This window comes from Saccostrea echinata, unplaced genomic scaffold (assembly GCF_033153115.1).
Source record: "Saccostrea echinata isolate AGI-Se365-2 ecotype Australia unplaced genomic scaffold, CSIRO_AGI_Sech_v1 ptg000008l, whole genome shotgun sequence".
In the NCBI taxonomy this organism is placed as follows: domain Eukaryota; kingdom Metazoa; phylum Mollusca; class Bivalvia; order Ostreida; family Ostreidae; genus Saccostrea; species Saccostrea echinata.
Window position 1 is genome coordinate 1715278 of NW_026889757.1, and position 20972 is coordinate 1736249.

Consider the following 20972-nt stretch of genomic DNA (forward strand, 5'->3'; position numbering starts at 1 on the left):
TCTGGTTTAAATCAATAAACCCTGTACTAAACAAGTACAAAAACACAAAATGGTCACTATAATTTCTTTACAAATGTTATTCTTACCAAATATAGCATTGCACAATTTGTACTGATGCTCATTTTATCTAAGAACTTTAATGCGCAATTACTTTTTCCAGGAACATATATTAAACGTTCGTGATTCAATATACAAGTGTATGTTTGTTATATATGAATCCCTTTCTTGTACTAATCTAGAGGTTTAGAGGCTAGTTTAATACGAAATAAGTGTAAGTGAAGCTGGACATTATGCAGTTATATAATCAAAATGACAAATACTAATACTTCATCAACGCCGGCTAAGCCAATAAGGCGTGAAATAATATGACAGATATTGATGACAGAGGTGACATAACAAATATAAATACAAAAACAATTATTGACATATGTCTCAAATTTGGGCTAGATTGTTTTTGGCAATGAATACATGTATATTAATAGCATGTTCGGTCAAAGAAGAGGCGAGGGAGAAAGAGCGGGAGTGGGTATATATGTTCAACCCATTGCATGTGAAAGTAAATGTACAAGGAAAAATATCTTCAAATAATTTTTTGAAACATCGATCGTAGAAAATTGATTTATATTGTAAATTTATTCACACGTTATAACATGGTATAATACCTTTAAAGGCTGGCGTCGACATGAAAAATAACCCTCTCTACTCATTTGCTCTGTTTGTTTTTTAACGTCCCTTCCAGAATTTTTCACTCATACTGAGATGCCACCATTTGTCGATGGAGGACTGCAAATTTAGACCTGTACTCGGCACTTACAGCCGGTCGCAACTACTGCGACACAGGACCTCGGCTTATACGGTCTCATCCGAAGGACCGATCTCTGCATCACACAGTTGATTCGAGCCCGCAACGTAAGGATCAACTCCTTACTCCGCCACTCTAGAGCAAACTAACCACTGTGCCGCGCGGGCGACTCAATGACCGTGAATGCCGAGTAAAGGCCTTCTCTGGTGTGTGGTTACGACTCATATGAGTAAACATTCTCTCAAGGTATACGTAAAACAAAATCAATCAATCTTCATGTATACAGTGGACAACCTGATGAAAAATCTGCTTCTCTAGAACACTAAGGCCATGTTTTAAGCATCTCCATATTGTGGGGATGTTTGGTTGCTGGGGAGGAAAGCAATAGGGGGTCAAACTTTTCATGGGAGAAAACAGGAAAAAAAACTTTTAAACATCTTCTAATGAAGAGCAAAAGATCCAAGGTGACTCGGGTGAGTGTTGTTCCCCATCAGTCTCTTTTGAAAGTCAAATTTCTATGAATTTTCGTGTTTTTTATTTATTTCAGATTTTAATAAAGGTATACATAGTTGAGTGTATCGCATGCCAAATATTGAACATAAAATATCAAGAGACTGAAGCCAAGAAATTTGGAAATGTAAACAGTGCTTCAACCCCCGTTAACTAATGTAGCATTTTAATTTAAAGGAGCATAACTTAATGGATAATATCATCGAACACACATAAATTCGGAGCACTGTTACAACGCACATTGAAAAATTAAGCACTTTAATTTGAAAAAGAAATTCAAAGTGCGTTAAATTTGGGACCAAGTTAACGCACTTTGAAAGAAAAAATATTTCTTTTGAAAGTGCGTTAATATCGACCATATTAACATACTTTGAAAAAAAAATGTGCACGGCTTGGTCAATATTCTTGCAAATTTGAATTATGATAAATAATTACTTAAACATTTTTGGGTAACTTTTCGGGGATTACGTCACTTCAGGATCTGAGATATAGACTTTTTTAAAAATAACTTTTAGGGTTGTCTTAAAAGGTAATTTATTTGAGTGCCGAGTAAAGGTCAAAATTTGAAGCCCTTCACCGGTATATGGTGACGTCTCTATATGAGAGAAAAATTCTCGAATGTGAGGTAAAACAACATACAATCAATCAATCAATTTTAAAACAACTAAAATTCAATTTACTAAGGACTTCCTTATACTTTTTACTGTATTTCGAATTTTCTAGTTTTTTTCAAAGAGGTACGAGAAATGCGACAAATTTGGGTCCAAGTTTGTATACATTAAAGATAATTTTCCCGCGCAATATGATGGTCTTTTTACAGTTATTTGATTAGTATTAAGAAGTATGAAAAAATTATTTATTTATACGTTTCACACAATTTTTAATTTTTTTTTTGTATTTTGATTTGTATTGTATTTGACTTTGGCCAAAGTATAGTCAGTTGTTAATTGTTGCTTATATCAGCGATATGGCCCCTGAGCCTCTTCTTTAATTAAGCGTTTTTTTGTTTTTGTTTTGTTTTGTTTATTTTTTGTGTGTGTGTTTTTAGGAAAGCTCATCTCAATTTTTTTCATTTATTTTACGCTCACCAAAATTTATTGTAGATCAATGTCATACCAGTTTTGTAAATACATATAATTGGGTAGAAAATGAAGAGTTGGGTTAAGGGACCTTCTATCTGTCTTCTCCTCGTGATTGATGAGGATAAATTCAACAGTTTTGCGAAAGATAATGCTTCTATCACTAAAATTTAAGTCTAGAATTTTTGTTTCATACATATTTTTTCAAAGTGGGTTAAGTGTCTCCATGGTAAAAAATGTTGATGTACACTCTTAACGCACCTTGAAAAAAATTTTTCCCAAATTTAACTCAAAGTGCGTTGATTTTGTTCCGATTTTAACGCACTTTGATAATTTTTTTAAGTGTGTAATTTTTTCAAAGTGCGTTGCCACAAAGCACTTAATTTGTATTAATAATCCTTGCTCCTCAAATATACCATCAGCTAGAGAGAATAAAGTGCAGATTCGCTTTTGAAGTAAATAAGAGTATTTCAGAAAAATAAGGTTAAGATACCTTATAAAGGAAGGCTAGTAACAAAGTTAAAGGACAGGGACGGGCACTGTGCTCCAGAAAGCCTACGGACTTCAAGAACCGAAGATTTAATTGGTGAAGTGGAGACTCCTAGTTTAGCAAACTCCTGAAAAAAGTGTCAGATGGATGTTTTAGAAATTTATGCTGGCAATATCAGCATTTCCAGCATATACCTACTGAACTTTGAAATATGATGTGAAGATATTAGCGTACAAATTTTCAATAATGCTATACCCCAAGGAAAGAGTTTGACCTCTGCATTTGCCATTCTCAATTTTTGGGCCTTTTTCTGTAGAGGTTCTTTAGGAACAGGGTCTACAATCCTAGACCACAGATACTGAATGAGCTCAAAAGAAAATAAAACTTCAAATGAGGGGTGTCTAAGCAAAACACTGTGACAAGGTTATATAAATTTCATGAAACAACTTTCATTTGTAGTTGAAATAGTGGAGATCATTTAGAACATGTAATCTGGGCTTTTGACGTTGTGAAATTCAACGTAACAAAAGTGATGTAAGTTAATTTGAAATTTCGCTAATTTTCATCAATGTTTGAGATTTCGTCCAGTGTTTAATATTTTAATTGGTAATTGTACATAATACATTTTATGGATACATGCATCAAATTGATTAAAACACTCGTCTGTATCTTTTTCTTGTGTTTGTCAAATTGAAGATTCAAAATGTAACATATATTATGAAACACCCTGTACTAAGAGATGTTGAACATATGAAAATACATGTCGCTCGTGGTATTTTCAAATGCATTTGTTATACACATCCTACATGTTTCATTTCTGATCCAGTGTTAAAAACTCGAGGCACCCATGCTTCTGTAAAAGATTGAAAGATAAAACTAGAAACTTTGCTATTTGCAAACAAAAGAGTATGTCGACCCGAACCCACTGTCCTCAGTTTCCATGGCAACGATGGGCCTTTTAATGATGTATGTACAACTACACATTATATATGCTTATCATTACTATGAAGTTTCATTAATATTGACTTAGCCATCTGCTACATCTCCTGTAGACAATTTTGTAGAAGGAAAAATAACATTATGCCCTCTTGACTTCGTTCGGGGTGACATAATAATACTTTTGGTCAGAAATTCATTATTTTGAGTAGCCTGACGTAGAAGCTCATTAAATATATTCATCTTGCCTTTGCCTCCTTTTTTCATGAAATGGCAAAAAGAGGAACACATGTAGTATGCATAAAACGACATCCAGGTAAACTAAAGTACCTCAAAACCGTTCAATATAATTTAATATTTACTAAAACTTTAAAAAAAGAAAAAATAATAATAGAAGCCGTATATGTACATAAAGCACATAAAGCGATTCATTAAAAAAGTATGAAATGTGCAAAATAATCGTATTTAAGAAAATACCGGGATTGATCCATTAAGCCAGGAGTACAGTAGGTCTCCTGTATAGACATGGTTTGTCCATCATAAGTCCTCCGAATTGGTCAGCTCTGGGCAATGACATTTAGTTTGCAGCATTAAGATTACTGGCCTTATATGATTCTGTGTTATTAACTTGAGGACAGGTGCGCTTAGAAGACTCATAAATAATATCGTATTTTACGCTGAGTCAATTTCACAACGTCTTTTCTTGGTGAATTCGTGATATTTCTGACAATATGGTTATGCTTTATGTACACGAAGTCGAACAAAATATATTTTATCAATCAACTGAATGTGTTCATTTATCTTAAGATTTTCTTTGGGTTCAGAATCATGCAGACATTCTACATCCATTTAATCTTTCTCTGAGCCGTAGAATCGTCTGTTTAAATCCACGACAGATTGCATATTATCAGGGGACTGTGACAGTGTAAGAATTAAATAAGAGAGATGTTGGAAATGTGAAATGACTAATTTACAAGAAAGGTAATGATACAACGTGTCCCTTGAATCGATATAAATTCCCACAATGAATCATCTGACTGCACATTTAGCAAATTAAGTATCTGACGATAGTCTCTAGTCCCTGAGGAAATATTTTCGGTTAAGGACATGGATATTAAAATATTTGTTAAAAAAATTTGTTAAACAGTAGCATGTTATCATTAGCATCGCTTATCACATATTTATCATGTTTTTTTTTTCTTTTAAACCCATCTTAATTCCTTACCGATCAGAAATCCCATACCCAAAATGATGTCAAAGCTTAATTATCAAAATTTTGTCGGCTTTAAAGAGGCTCTAAACACTAAATTTTTAGAAAATTTTATTTATATAAAAGCGTAGATATTGAGTGCATTTAATTTATTTTCAGCATGGGTATCTGTCATATTTCTCCAAGAAAAAAAATGTTCAAAGGCAATGAATTATTAGTGAACAGTTCTAAATCACTGTTGTTTATTTGATTTGGGGAAAAAAATTACAAAGGATGTTTCCAATTACTCAAATCTTTGTCTGATATAATGTTCAGAATACTTCGATATATTTCAAATTGTGTCACTTACATACATTTCTATTTTATTCCATTTAACATTAAAGGCTAGATCACCATAATGCATCAACCTAAAAGGAATTAGAACTCTTCTGTGAGCAGTGAGATTCCTTAATACAATATTAGTTCCAGCGAAAAAAAAATTGTTTTAAAAATATTTTATTAATTAAATATGAATTGGATCCAACAGCAGACATAAATATCTCTCCGCACAACAATTATTAACACCAATTAAAAAAATATGAAGCCGGGAACAACCTTTTTTTATAATTGAATGAGGAGGTTCATTTAGGAAGCGTTTGTGACTGCATGATAAATGTGTATTAATTCGCATGACCTCTATTTGTTCGTCTGTAAAATCATCCTCTCAAACTGCCAAACCTTTCTTTCCTATCTAACGTAAGGTTTAGAAAAGTGACAAAATGTAATTACACTCCATCGATTATTACCTTAAAAAAAAATTAATTATATTTGCAAAATATAGAATGTAACCAAATATAATTAAAAGGAGTGCTCTGTACAGAAATACGGTCAGAACATATCTATCAGACATGCAAATATTTAGGTTAAAAAAATGAAAATATAGATTGGAATTTGGTATCACAACTCAGAGAAAATAAAAAAAGATACAAGAGACTAAGAATTAAGTTGTTTTTTTTTCCATTGCTTCCCCTCTTCGATAACTTGCATTCTTATTTTAAAAATCGCAGATATAATGTATTTTGTTCTATTTATGTATTTTTCAGCCATAATTTTGGCCATGAATCCAACCGATGCAGTGTCTCTAATGGACATTGCAGATAGCCTGGGGACTGTGGGTCATGTCTACTTTCTGCCTGCCAGATCTCCGTTTTTTAACACAAGCATTATCAATAAAGGTGTGCAAAATTTGGGATCTCACACCTATCAATCCCTTTTCGTTTTATATCCAGTGTTCAATTCGACGGTGAGACCTTATAACACAACAACCCACGAACCGGAAAGATATGATTACGTCAGCAAATCATTGTACGATGCTGCTACCTGTATATTTCAAGGAATGTACAACAGCTACAGGAATATTTCTCTAAGGAATCAAAGAAGTGTATTGGATTTAGTAGGGGCACAGTTTACAAATGGTAATGAAACATTTACTTATTCTGCGACGGGAGAGCGTTACTTTCACTTTGGCTTACTAGACATCGAGGAAAATCTTGGAAGATTAACATTCAGCAGGGTCATATACAAACAGAATAAAAATGGTGGCTGGATACAAGGGATTATTAGCGATATTGACTGGGCAGACGACAAAGCTGTACAACCAGATTCGTGTTTCATGGGCCAAGACTGTACCCCAACAGATGGTAACAATACTACTGTACTTATATTCTTCAATGTCAGATTCAATATCTAGAAATATTTCTAGAAATATTTAAGTTATTAACATCTATCGTATTATAAGCTCCCCAAGGATGGCCTTTCATTAACGGGGGTTACAAAATATAACATCATACTGTACACACACAAGTACGGTGGTACTTCAGTCCTGGTTTACTTCGGTATGGTAAACAGAACGAGAGTTTCTCAAAGGTAACAATAATTTATTAACACAGCATCAGGTATAAAACATGAGATTGGTCGGTGGCGTTTACCGTAAAGAAACATGGCAAAAAGGGGAGGGGCATCAAGGTGACCGTTAAATCTATATAGTAAAATAATTAAATATAACAAAAATGTTTCCAAATAATACATAGGTGTGTTGAGAGATAATTTGTCATAATGAACTCTCACCTAAATTGGACAAATGAAGAGCCTTTAGAATTTCGTATTTGGCGCTGGATAATCTTACAAAATTATCTGCCATTATTGGCTAATCGACTCATATATATATATATATATATATATATATATATATATATATATATATATATATATATATATAGACTTTCCGAGATACCACGTGATAGGGATTACCCAATAAGATAACTGTACGGTGACACTCGAGCAATCTTGACAATGTACGGCACCGCAGAACATGAGTTTTGCCGTACAGTGCCAAACAATCTTGCCGTACACATAGAATAAATAATTAAAAACATACCGTGATTTAACAAATACACATTGATTAAATTAATGTGATTATGCTGGATATTATCCTAATTTGTCAGTAAATATTCAGTTCCTAGAAATATAATTGTCATAAAAAGATCGAATCGTATAGCAGACGATGTCAACTAAGTATTGTCAAACACGAACACAATGATAAGCTATTGAAGGTACAAATGACTGTATGACAATAATGAAAAACTTTTAACAATTCTTCTAGCAGTAATCTGAGTTACTTCTAATAATGGTCAATTAGAAAATCATAGGAAAACAATGTGCGAAACTCTGGCTAGTATGTACGTCACTTCAACAAAGATGGTAGCGGGTTGTATACAAGAATATTCAGAACAAATAATGGCGCTATTACAGTTGATGTAGGTTATAATATCCCACCCCACTTCATGAATACATGTGATCACAAAAAACGTAGTTTTATAGGTATGTGAACCAGTTCATGATATACTAGTAATGAATTAAATTAGAAAATAGATTATTTACATATCAGCACGTGCTATAAAAAGAATAAATACATAAACATGTTCTTACAAGCAGAAACCGCCTCACGAGCAATTGAAATAATGACTTAGAAAAGATGCAGTAATAAATTACACAATAAATACAGTATGGCAGAGTTAAATGATGTTAAATTTTATATTATATGTACATTATAGAGGTCTTACACTTTCCCCACCCAAGAATCTTCATTCTCCTGAATTACAGTGTCTTAACTTGCAAAATAGAGAACTATCTGATCTTCAATCACTAAGTCTTAAAGTGACACCAGCAGTATCGATGGCAGCAATAAGTTCATCCCAAAGGTGTTGTCTCTTGCAGGTTCCATATTCTAGGAACTCCAACAGTGCTTCATCTTGGGAAGTTTGAGAGGTTCCATTTACTTGCAATGTCCCGTATAGACTGATAAAGATAGACTCTGCTCTCAACCTGTGGCTTGTTAATTGTCTTAGGTGATAGAGTGGGAGTGCCAGGAAAGGCCAATAATTAAATTCGTCTATAAAAGTGGCCCTGTCCAAAATTTCTCCACCATCTTGTCTACTCCTCTTTAACAGCAAAACTGTACATTCCAGTTCCAACAACTTTCTGTGTGGTGATATAGAATAGAATTCTTCGGGTGGCCATGTAATGCTAACAGATCCAGTTTCTTCTTTCTCCCAATGTCTTCTTGCAGGTGGAAGTACTGGCATGCAACCTCTTGCTTGCAAATTTCTCGCTCTCTCTCTGCCAGGGATGCTAGACCGGAGGTTTGGGAAGAGGAAACAGACTGGGGTCTCTAGGATCCTACAGGTCGTGAAGGAGATTTGCAGGGGACGACAGAGGTCTCCACACTCATTGGCAAGGCTAATGAAACATCTGACCTGGGAAGATTGGACTGAACAAGTGATTCCACGTTTTATCTTTTGCTGTGGTTCATAGCTGTGGGTGGGCAAAGCAGATGGTTCTAGAAGTGTAGTTGAAGGCTTATAGGTGGGGGTTTTACTGGGGTATCCACAGTATTCAGAGGATCAACATCAAAGTCAGATTCTGCATACAGTTCAATTTCAGGAACTGGGGATCTAGGTACCTTTGGCTTGTTGTTGGAGGACACCAGTCAGATATTGAATGTCCACTCCAAGTGCAAAAGCTAGGTGTTTTGCCCAAGAGTGCCATCCATCCAGCAATTCAAATGGTCCAGTTAAGGCAGTGTGGAAGGCTTCTGTAATGCCATCTTCGTTGTCAGGCTTGTTGTAGACCTTGCATCGAACAAAATGGTGTCATTTAGAATAACATGTAATAGACATTTTTCATCTTCAAGGAAAGGAGATATCCCTCCAGGTCCCAAGGACATTTAAGTGACTGAAAAAAGGCTTGTAAAAGTGGGACTAAACTCGGAATGTGGCGCACGTGTTGTTTGCTGAAAGTTGGTAGCTGGTCCCTCCCATCCTTCCAACCAATCCTGGCGGGTCTTCCTTGGTCTAAAGGAAATCTTCCTCGTTGCCTCAAGGACGATGACCCTTAGTGTCATAGAGGCTCTAGTTTTCTTGTCTGTGGGATCTACAATGGCACGATAATGGGCGGGCTGATAGAATATTCAAAAGGCATTGTTTTCTGAAAACAACTCGTCTAATGGTACATTAACTCCAGCTGCAGCATCCTTATGGTGCTTTGTTACGTGTACCAGCCGTCACGGTATTTCATTCAGTAAAGTAGTTTTTTTCTCGCTCCGTGATCGGAAGGTCGTATGTTTGAATCACGGCCGCAACTGACTTAAGTCGATAAAAAAAAATAGGTAGCAACTGTTCCTTCGCCAAGCGCTCGGCACTCTGAAGTGAAAGTTGCGGGTCTTCAGATGAGACCGTAAAAACCGAGGCCCCGTGTCACGGTAGGCGTTGGCACGATAAAGAACCCTCACTGCTCAATGGTCCTGAGTGCCGTGTAAAGGTCTAAATTTGAAGCCCTTCACCGGTATATAGTGACGTCTCTATATGAGTGAAAAATTCTCGAACGGGACGTAAAACAACATACAATCAATCACATGTACCTACGGTTAAAGGTAATTTCTTTTTCCAGGCAGAAAGGGCATATTTTTAATCCTCGTAGTGGTGCCGGAGAGAGGTGCTTCTTCAGCTTCCGCCTACATTCAAAGATTTTATTGCATGACTGTCCATCAACCTCAAGATGATAATTAAATGGCATTCTATAAGGACAAAATTTGACATTAGTTCTCAGGATATAGGCATGGCATTGGCAAAAATTTTCAGTTCAGTCATGGAATTTGTTAAATAAATTTGTAATGGCAGGTATCTATTTTATAATTACTTTGGTAATATTCATATAGATAAGACACACTGGGGATCTCTCATGGAACATGACCAAACATGTAATGAAAATAAAAATTGGGGATGGATATGCGACTATTGGATGTAAAAAGAAAAGCACAGGATATTGGAATATTGGACGCCACCGACCAATGGTAATAAGAAACAACAAAAATGCTTAACAATGACTTTAATGGTTTTATTTTGGTAGGTATCATAAAATGTGATGCAGACAACCAAAAAAATAATAATAAAAAAAACCTCAGCAACTTCCATTGTTGCCTACCTCAACAGCCTATGGCTATCTTCTAGATGATCACCCTGTCACCTATATCAGGTAGCTCCCTAAAACTACCATACATATACGCGGCTAAGGTTACACCCTGAGATGTAGTGGCCTTTTTACAACGGCGAGGGCCATAGACTGCAGACATCCGTCACTCACATCACTGTGTCAACCAACAATGTGGGCCCTAGATTGCGCACGTCCCTTCCCTAAATCGGCTCAAGGATAAAAAAAAATTGGTAAATACATGGACATCTGCATCATAATTATACTTGCATCTGTAAGTTTTCCTTCTATTTCTTAACCCATTTTGGTGGATGCTTTCCTTTAAAATGGAGTAATCTATCAATGTGGTATACTTCGCCCGTCTGCCTCTGAAATTTCTTGACTAAGAACGTGATGTCATCTATCTTCATTATAATACTTACCTTAGGCCCTACCATTAACATGTCAACTTGCTACGTACTCCTATTTTTCTTGATGCATCATACAGCCAGACTGTATCTCCTTCCTCAAATTTTCTAACTTGGGCTTTTTCTGGTAATCTGCATTTTGCTTCAGCTATTTTCTGGCAAACTTGTAAATGCTTGACAAATTTTCTTGCAGCTTCTGTACATAATCATCTGCATCAGGGAAGTCTTTATCACTGGATTCATATGGCCTTGGGATGATAGCTTCCATGGGCATTATTATATTTCTGCCTATTATCATTCTATTTGGAGAGAAACCAGTACTAGAGTGAATAGATGACCGGTAAGCCATCATCACCTTTGGTGAAACATTATCCCAGTACCTCTGGTTCTTGTCGCAGTACATGGTCAGCATGCTTACCAAAGTTCTGTTGAAGCGCTGTATAGTGTCATTAGCTTGAGGTCGCTGACTGGTAGTTCTTGTTTTCTCGACCCGAAACATTGACAAAATGTCTTTAAATAGGTTAGTTTCAAATGACCTCCCCTGATCAGAATGGAGTTGAAAGAGGGGGGGGGGGGGTAAGAAACCTGCAAATAAACTCATTTACAAGGACTTTTGCTATTGTGCTTTATACTAGGTCTGGCATGGCAAATGACTCAGTCCATTTACTAAGCAGTCACATATCACTAAAATATACCTATTGCCATTCTCTGTAAGAGGAGGAGGCCAAGGATATCAACAGCTACCCGTTCCATAGGTTCTCCAAACAAATACTGATGTAAAAAAAAACTCTAGGAAGTCCTAGAGGGTTTCTTTGCTGCACAGAGATCACATTGTGAACAATAGTTCTCCATGTCCATTTTCATTTTGGACCAGTACATCGAATGTCTTATTTTGTCAAGGGTCTTCTCTGCACCTAAGTGGCCTCCTAAAGGAAGATTATGAAAATGCTTCAGCACTTGACTTCGCAGAGATGTAGGAACAATAAGTTGATTGATAGTATATTGGTTACGTCCCATTCGAGAAATTTCACTCATATAGAGACGTCACTATATCCCGTTGAAGGGCTTCAAATTTGGACCTATACTCGGCACTACGGGTCATTGAGCAGTACGGGTACTTTATCGTGCTAACGCCTACTGTGACACGGTACCTCGCTTTTTAAGGTCTCATGCGAAAGACTTGTAACTTTCACTTCTAGTGCCGAGCGCTTGGCGTAGGAACAGTCACTACCAATATCTATGTCTTAGGTTTGACGCGGCGCACGAAGGAGAATCGAACCCAGGCCTCCCGATCACGAAGAGAACGCCCTACCACTAGACTACATGTACCATGACTGGTAACAATAAGTTGAAGATGACAAGTTTGACCATCATCATGAATGAAACGTCGGTATAGTATAACATCCAACAGTATATCCCACATCCTCCAAATGGTTTTCATTATACCGGAGCTATTTGAGACTTGATTCCAGGCTGGTCTAGGCTCATTGGACTGTTTTGCCAAAGGTAATGGTGAAATTTCTTTGTCATCTAGCTGTGACTGATGGATCGAGTCGAGCTGCCAACCATCTAGGACTAATCCACTATGAGGCGAAATCATATTATTTAATGCATCACTTCCGGCTACTGCGCATACTTGTATTTCTGGATTAACCTCACTTGCTTCATATTCACTGTCACTACGCATATTTCTTTGCTCTTGTCGTTCACATGACCAACATAGCCTTCTAGATAAAGCATCTGTATTTGAGTGCTTCCTTCCTGCTCTATGAGTAACTGTTAATTTATAGGTTTCTATTTCTTGTAACCAACTTGCTGGTTGACCAGTTTGCCGTACACATAGAATACGTAATAAAAGACATACTACAACTACAGTTGGAGTAATCTGTGTACATTTGTTAACATAAAATTCGAGGTAGAATTTTAAATTGATAAAATCATTGAAACAACAGATATTCAAATCCTTGAAAAGGACACTTTTTTATTTCATTACGTACTATTTTTAACGGCGTTATATGCTGCAGTGCAGCGTAATTAATTTGACGACATGGCAAAAGGGAGACCTAAACCATAAAAATTAGGTGAAAATCACAGGTGCTTGTGGACAGGACCCCTTCTCCCTGCAAAATATAATTCTTATGAATCAATATTTCGGCTTCTGTATCGAAATTTCCCGAACTTTTTCGTAGACCTTGATTTCCATAAAACTCGGAACTCGAGAGTTATCCGTTAGGTGTCATTTTCGCATCACTTCCGTAATTTCTACTTTGGCAGTTCCAAATGTTGTAGCACTTTTCACGTTTGACGTTGAATGGCCGGATTATAGTCAAATGCATGGACAATTGAATAGCACGATTAAAGAAAGAAATATCTACTGAAACAAAATATGATGACACATTTCGGTGGCATGAAGTAGGTAAATGATATTTTAGGCCTGATATCTAAGAGGGGTTCAGCGTAAAAAATAAAAAAAAACAAGCTAATTTAGAAAATGTGCCCCTACCCCCCGGGATTAGGAAAAAAAGATGAGCATGCGCGGATCTTAAAGGGGGGACATATTAAGAAGGGCGGGCAGGACTATAGAGAGTTATGGTATAAAATTTCAATGTCGTCCGGAAATGAAAGTTTTACACACAGACTAAACGTACGAATTTAAGACCTTGATCTTAGGCCATAGATAGTTGTGATATAAATTTTCACTGCAAAAGCTCAAAGGCTTCTCGAATTATCGCACGGATACAAAAGTGTTAAAACAGACAGATTGGGTGATTGTTTTGAGCAGTCTTTCTGTATTATAAAAGTATTACTATTGCAAAAATATTACTCTAGTTTACAGTTTGACATAATCGATATAAAATGTAAGTTTTGTGTGTCCTGAATTAGTTAATACGGAAGCAATATTTTATATAAATAAAACAAAAAATGGATGGACACTAAAAACTGGAAGGGAAAAGTCAGAAGAAAAGGACGAGAATATTGAATAGCATGAAGTGCAGTTAATGAGAGCATCTTGCAAAACGCAATCAATTTAAAGGTTTTGTTCTCTTTTGTGAACATTACACTAATCTGTATAAAGTAGCCGCTTGCATGAAGATTTATCCCTCAGGTTTACTGCGTCATTTTCATTTTCTTTCGCTCTCAATTTAAGTAAAAGCAGACATGCAATAGCTGTCTTAATTGTCTGTGCTATCACTGAAAATGACAGGCTAAATACCAATAATATATATTTTCTTCATAAATCGTATTTAATCAAATGGATTTTTAGAAACAGATTTAGGAAATTATTTGCAAATAAGTGAGTCCTATCCCTCAGAACCAGCGACAATGATGAAATAAAGATGTTTATGGTCTAGCAGTGTTTTTGTTGTATATTGCTTATGGGCCATAAAAATATTAATGAATAGATTTTCCATGAAAAATCATGATCATTTACAACTGTTAATGAAACTCCATATATTTTTCGACTTTGTAAAAAGTTGTTGATTCAAATTTCTAATGTTTCATCAAAAAGTCGTCATTGCATGGGAAATAAAAGGTGCACACATCAACACTACCAGATATTTTTTCTTATAAATATTTGAAGTCATATGATAAATTTGCTAAGAGTGTCTACTTTTAATGGGTCATAAGGAGGATAAGTAACCTGGGAAAAGGTGGTACTTCTTGCATAAATAGATGTTTCAGTATAAGTTAAAACCTCATAAATATCATAAAAATAGACATTCATTCCTAAAATATAGAATGCAAATACATTTTTTCAGGTGTATCATTTCGTCTTGTAACAAAATCGTGTAGTACACACTTGGATACAAAAAGCCCTTCCTAAAGCATATTACAATTTAATCTGCTAAAAATATTCCTGTTCTCTGCACGCATGATTGTAACCCTAACCAAATAGTTTTCTTTATCACATGAAAAATAAACGTTATCAAACGGTTTCAAACACAGACTTCTGATGAGATTTTCTTTGAAGTATACTCGCTATATGATTTCAATATTAAACTTTTTATACACTATAGTTGTTTAGTTTCAGTAAAGTAATAGTATGAAGACAACAAAAAGGGATCAAGTATATTAAGAAGGTGTTAATTATCTAAGTTGATAACTGATGCATGTCTTTCATTTTATGATGATGGATTTCCAGTGCAAATTCATTTAATTGCACCATAAAAATCATTTAATGTGTACAGTGTTCACACAACGATATGCTTTCAAAACCAAAGTTCCGTAAAAATAATTTTATGAGGAATTTCAAAAGAATTTTGCTAAGTATAGAAAGGAAAAGTTATATTTTTAAAATCTTCCCTTCGATATTATGAAAACTTGGCAAAAAAAAAACCGTACTAAAACACCATAAAATCGGAACGAAATAATATGCATAACAAATTGCCAATAGATTTACCAAGTCCTGAACAGCTATAGATGCAAATAAAACTAAGTTAGACCAATGTTCCCAAGCAGTGCTTAGATATTCAACATGACCACAATGTAAATCTATGCAAATGCAAAGACTTAGTACTGGTTGATATATTTAACATCCAGTCAGTTTATTTTGACAATAAGTACAGATAGTAGTTTGCCACACTTAAATAGAGATTGACCAGTTGGGACATACAATTAAAAACAAACAGTTATATTACGAATATATACACGAGTTGCATAAGTCGAAAAACGTTTTGATACATGTAGTTAAATTGTCTTGAAATGTTTGAATTGTTGCTTTTAATTACAATCCTCAGAAGATGGACACACAATGTTTTGTGAATTTTATCGAAAAGAAAATTCCTATGTCCATAATGTCATTTCTTGCCACTTCAATTCTTCGAAATTTTGCACAGCACACATTACAGAATTATTTTCTTTAACTTTCATATGTCTACCAAAGAGTCCAAAAACATGTCTTCTGTATTTAAGTCATTAATTTTATTGTGCAAAAAAAGTATTTTGCTTTTTTTATTTCAGAAATAAATCTCGCTGTTGCCGTGGCTGTTCCAGTTACCTTACTAGTTATTGTAGGAGTAGGATCATTTATACTTATTGTGCTTTGGTAAGAATTTAAATTGTTTTGCTTCATGAGATGATATAGTATATTGATTTTAAAAGATACGTAATATATCCATACACAACTCACAAGGAATTGGTATTTTATGAATGGAGGACGCATTATTTTTTAATTGACGTGTGCATTTTTGTTACTTAATCAGAAACAGCATCTTGCTTTTCTGGATCTTTATAATTATCGTTGACAACTTAAGAATACAATATCACGGAAACGCAACAAAATCTTAAAAAAAAACCCGTGTTTTGCATTCATACTTGTACTTTCAGGAAAAAGCAAAGAAAGATCAACATGACCAAAGGACCTAATAAGATTCTTCTTGAAACGGACGACCTTACCTATCTGCATAAAAAAGAGGCAAAATCTGTCAAAGCAAGTATTTATTTATAAACGGTAATTCATTTTATTCCATCATTGGTCAAGTCGGGGTATTGGACAAGAGTTGGTGGTTATCGTCAATATAATTGTGTATGTCATTTAGCAATACATTCAGCAGCAGAATTGAATTGTAGAGGCTTAGTGGACAATAAGAACAGAACGTCCTCGGAGTAAATTGTATTAAACCCAGAAATCATCAATAGCTTCTTGTGTACATGTGTACCAAAGCGAAGTTGTTATTTTGAAACTAAATACGTTTATTACATTTTCAACAGTGAAATTTTGTGATTTATTGAATAAAAATGATATTCCTTCATTCTTAATAAAACATTGAATATCCTCTATAAATACAATGTTGTTTTAAATATTTACCCTGGATATTAAACCTTAATCATGTTAAACTCTGTTTACTTTATTTGTAGATTAACAGTGGTCCATTTCTTGACAAACCTGATTTGGTGAAAACCTCGGAGAAATCCAATCGTTCATTGGCCAGCCTTCACGAATTCTCCGAGTTTTCTGAAATAGCAAAATACAAGGTATATTTTAGCAAAATACAAGTATTTATACAAGGACAGAATGATAATGAAATACGTATTAGCATTATTTACTCAATTTAAGCTGCACAAATCATTTTCTTTATCCATAAAGACAAAAGTATACTTTGTATATTGTAAAGCTATACTTTCACTATTATAATGTATCTACTTTTTAGAATCTCTTGAATAGGTTGATAAATTCTTACTTACTTACGATATTTGATATACAAGCCTTATGTTGTAGACACGTCTTAATTCTTATGCGTCGATGAAATATAATCTGGTTTATAGAGCTTCGGATTCAGAACTATCCTCTTATGATGTTACCTAAATGACTTACAAAACTAAAAGGGACGTTGTGTAGATGACCATATTTTTAGCTCACCTGAGCCGAAGGCTCAAGTGAGCTTTTCTGATCACATTTTGTCTGTAGTCCGTCTGTCCGTCTGTCCGTCTGTCTGTCTGTCTGTCTGTCTGTCTGTCCGTCCGTCCGTCTGTAAACTTTTCACATTTTCGACTTCTTCTCAAGAACCACTGTGCCAATTTCAACCAAACTTGCCACAAAGTATCCTTGGGTGAAGGGGATTCAAGTTTGTTCAAATGAAGGGCCACACCCTCATTCAAGGGGAGATAATGAAGAATTGGTGAAAAATTAGTAGCATCTTTTAAAAATCTTCTTCTCAAGAACCTCAAAGCCAGGGAAGATGAAACTTATGTGGAAGCATCCTCAGGTAGTGTAGATTCAAGTTTGTTCAAATCATGACCCCCGGGGGTAGGGCGGGGCCACAGTGGAGGATCAAAGTTTTACATAGAAATATATAGGAAAAACCTTTAAAAATCTTCTTCTCAAGAACAGCAAAGCCATGATGAGTCATTTTTATATGGAAGCATCCTCAGGTAGTGTAGATTCAAGTTTGTTCAAATCATGATCCCCGGGGGTAGGGCGGGGCCACAATGGAGGATCAAAGTTTTACATAGAAATATATAGGAAAAACCTTTAAAAATCTTCTTCTCAATAACAGCAAAGCCATGATGAGTCATATTTATATGGAAGCATCCTCAGGTAGTGTAGATTCAAGTTTGTTCAAATCATGATCCCCGGGGGTAGGGCGGGGCCACAATGGAGGATCAAAGTTTTACATGTACATAGAAATATATAGGAAAAACCTTTAAAAATCTTCTTCTCAATAACAGCAAAGCCCTTATTGGTCATATTTATATTGCAGCATCCTCAGGTAGTGTAGATTCAAATTTGTCCAAATCATGACCCCTGGGGGTAGGGCGGGGCCACAATGGAAGATCAAAGTTTTACATAGAAATATATAGGAAAAATCTTTAAAAATCTTCTTCTCAATAACAGCAAAGCCCTAATTGGTCATATTTATATGAAAGCATCCTCAGGTAGTGTAGATTCAAGTTTGTTCAAATCATGACCCCCGGGGGTAGGGCGGGGCCACAATGGAGGATCAAAGTTTTACATTGAAATATATAGGAAAAATCTTTAAAAATCTTCTTCTCAGGAACAGCAAAGCCCTGATTGATTATATTTATGTGGAAGTATCCTCAGGTAGTGTAGATTCAAGTTTGTTCAAATCATGACCCCCGGGGGTAGGACGGGGCCACAGTGGAGGATCAAAGTTTTACATAGAAATATATAGGAAAAACCTTTAAAAATCTTCTTCTCAAGAACAACAAAGCCATGATGAGTCATATTTATATGAAAGCATTCTCAGGTAGTGTAGATTCAAGTTTGTTCAAATCATGACCCCCGGGGGTAGGGCGGGGCCACAATGGAGGATCAAAGTTTTACATAGAAATATATAGGAAAAATCTTTAAAAATCTTCTTCTCAATAACAGCAAAGCCATGATGAGTCATATTTATATGGAAGCATCCTCAGGTAGTGTAGATTCAAGTTTGTTCAAATCATGACTCCCGGGGGTAGGGCGGGGCCACAATGGAGGATCAAAGTTTTACATGTACATAGAAATGTATAGGAAAAACCTTTAAAAATCTTCTTCTCAATAACAGCAAAGCCCTTATTGGTCATATTTATATTGCAGCATCCTCAGGTAGTGTAGATTCAAATTTGTCCACATCATGACCCCTGGGGGTAGGGCGGGGCCACAATGGAAGATCAAAGTTTTACATAGAAATATATAGGAAAAATCTTTAAAAATCTTCTTCTCAATAACAGCAAAGCCCTAATTGGTCATATTTATATGAAAGCATCCTCAGGTAGTGTAGATTCAAGTTTGTTCAAATCATGACCCCCGGGGGTAGGGCGGGGCCACAATGGAGGATCAAAGTTTTACATAGAAATATATAGGAAAAATCTTTAAATATCTTCTTCTCAGGAACAGCAAAGCCCTGATTGATCATATTTATGTGGAAGTATCCTCAGGTAGTGTAGATTCAAGTTTGTTCAAATCATGACCTCTGGGGGTAGGGCGGGGCCACAATGGAGGATAAAAGTCTGAAATAGAAATATGTAGGAAGATATGTTCTGATGAAGAACTGCAAAGCCATGATGAGTCATATTTATATGGAAGCATCCTCAGGTAGTGTAAATTCAATTTTGTTCAAATGATGACCCCCGAGGGTAGGTGGGGCCCAATAAGGGGATCAAAAGTTTTACATAGGAACATATAGAAAAAATTTCTTCTCAAGAACAGAAAAGCTATGTTTAGTCATATTGATATGGAAGCATCCTCAGGTAGTGTAGATTCAAGTTTGTTCAAATGATGACCCCTGGGATAGGGAGGAGCCACAATGGGGGATCAAATTTTTACAGAAGAATATATGGGAATTTTTTTTTAAAATCTTCTCAAGTACAACAAAGCCATTTGTTAAAACAAATTATATATTGACATGGAAGCATCATCAGGTAGTTTAAAATTCAAGCCCCCCCCCCCTTGCCAATGTGCTCAGGTGAGCGATGTGGCCCATGGGCCTCTTGTTTTAAACATTGTCTCATTCTCTAATCAGTATTCACTTCATAATAACTATTTATAACGAAAATAAGCCGCTTGGATGGCCTTTTCTTATTAGCAAAGAATGTGACACGTGCTCGGTAGTCTCACATGGAAATTGAGACCGAACTTTAAGACAGATTCCTTAAGATTTGATCAGTGAATGAACTTATTTATTTGAAAAGGTCGGTGATCTTTCGTGACAGAGACATTTGGCACCGCATCTTTATAACTCTCTGAAATCAATTTTTTTTTATCAAATGAAACACAAAACTGTGAATGCTATAACTACATGTATTTATGTGTGAGGTTTGAAATGTAGAAATTATCATCTTACACAGTTGTTTTGTTATAAACTCTTTATACGAGGGTTGTCCGGTGTCGCATAATTTACGTTCCGGGTAACTTAGCGTTTCGGCCGGAACGCTAAATACCTATAATATTGGTTCCGGGCTATAATAAACGTTCCGACCCGCGTAAGTTTGGTTCCGGCCATAATAAACGTTCCGGGCATCCAAGCACTCTTTTAAAAACTTTATTTATAATTAATATTTACAAGTGATTTGAATTTTTTCTTTCTCTTAACGGGTTATACGATGCAGCAGGATTTAAACGTATATCGATTTAGAAGTAGTCCCAAAATATGGTCTTAATACATGTACCAATACTATAATACATGTACCAATACTATAATACATGGAATTATACGTAATTGTTGTTTCTTTGTAAACAACAGAACGCAAAGGTGTGAAACTTGTTTACATTGATATACCCCATCATGTTGTTTTATGACTCCCTTCTATCGATACAATATGCAGTCATGCGAATCGCTGTGTCATTTCCGCAATTTGAAATGAGTTTATGCAAAGGGCACCCTGGTCAGCTGGTAATGCTAATAGATGAATTATATTTAGGATTAAAAAAATTATTGGATAATATTTTAATATCTTTATATATATTTTTTCAAACACCCATTGTGTTTTTGTAAAGCCAAGTATTCGTATATAATTAAATCACAATACATAAATGAACATTATAGGAGATGTGTGGGCGAAGGACCTCCAA

General features: G+C 35.5%; 1 protein-coding gene across 1 annotated transcript in view; it reads left to right on the plus strand.

Annotated features, from left to right (window-relative positions):
* Positions 1-20972, plus strand: part of LOC133181231 (retinal guanylyl cyclase 2-like) — a 55273-nt gene that overhangs the window by 13263 nt on the left and 21038 nt on the right. Inside the window, 4 exon segments of the mRNA XM_061315766.1 lie at positions 6110-6706; positions 15923-16007; positions 16289-16391; positions 16820-16936. Coding sequence (XP_061171750.1) covers positions 6110-6706; positions 15923-16007; positions 16289-16391; positions 16820-16936 — 902 coding nt within the window.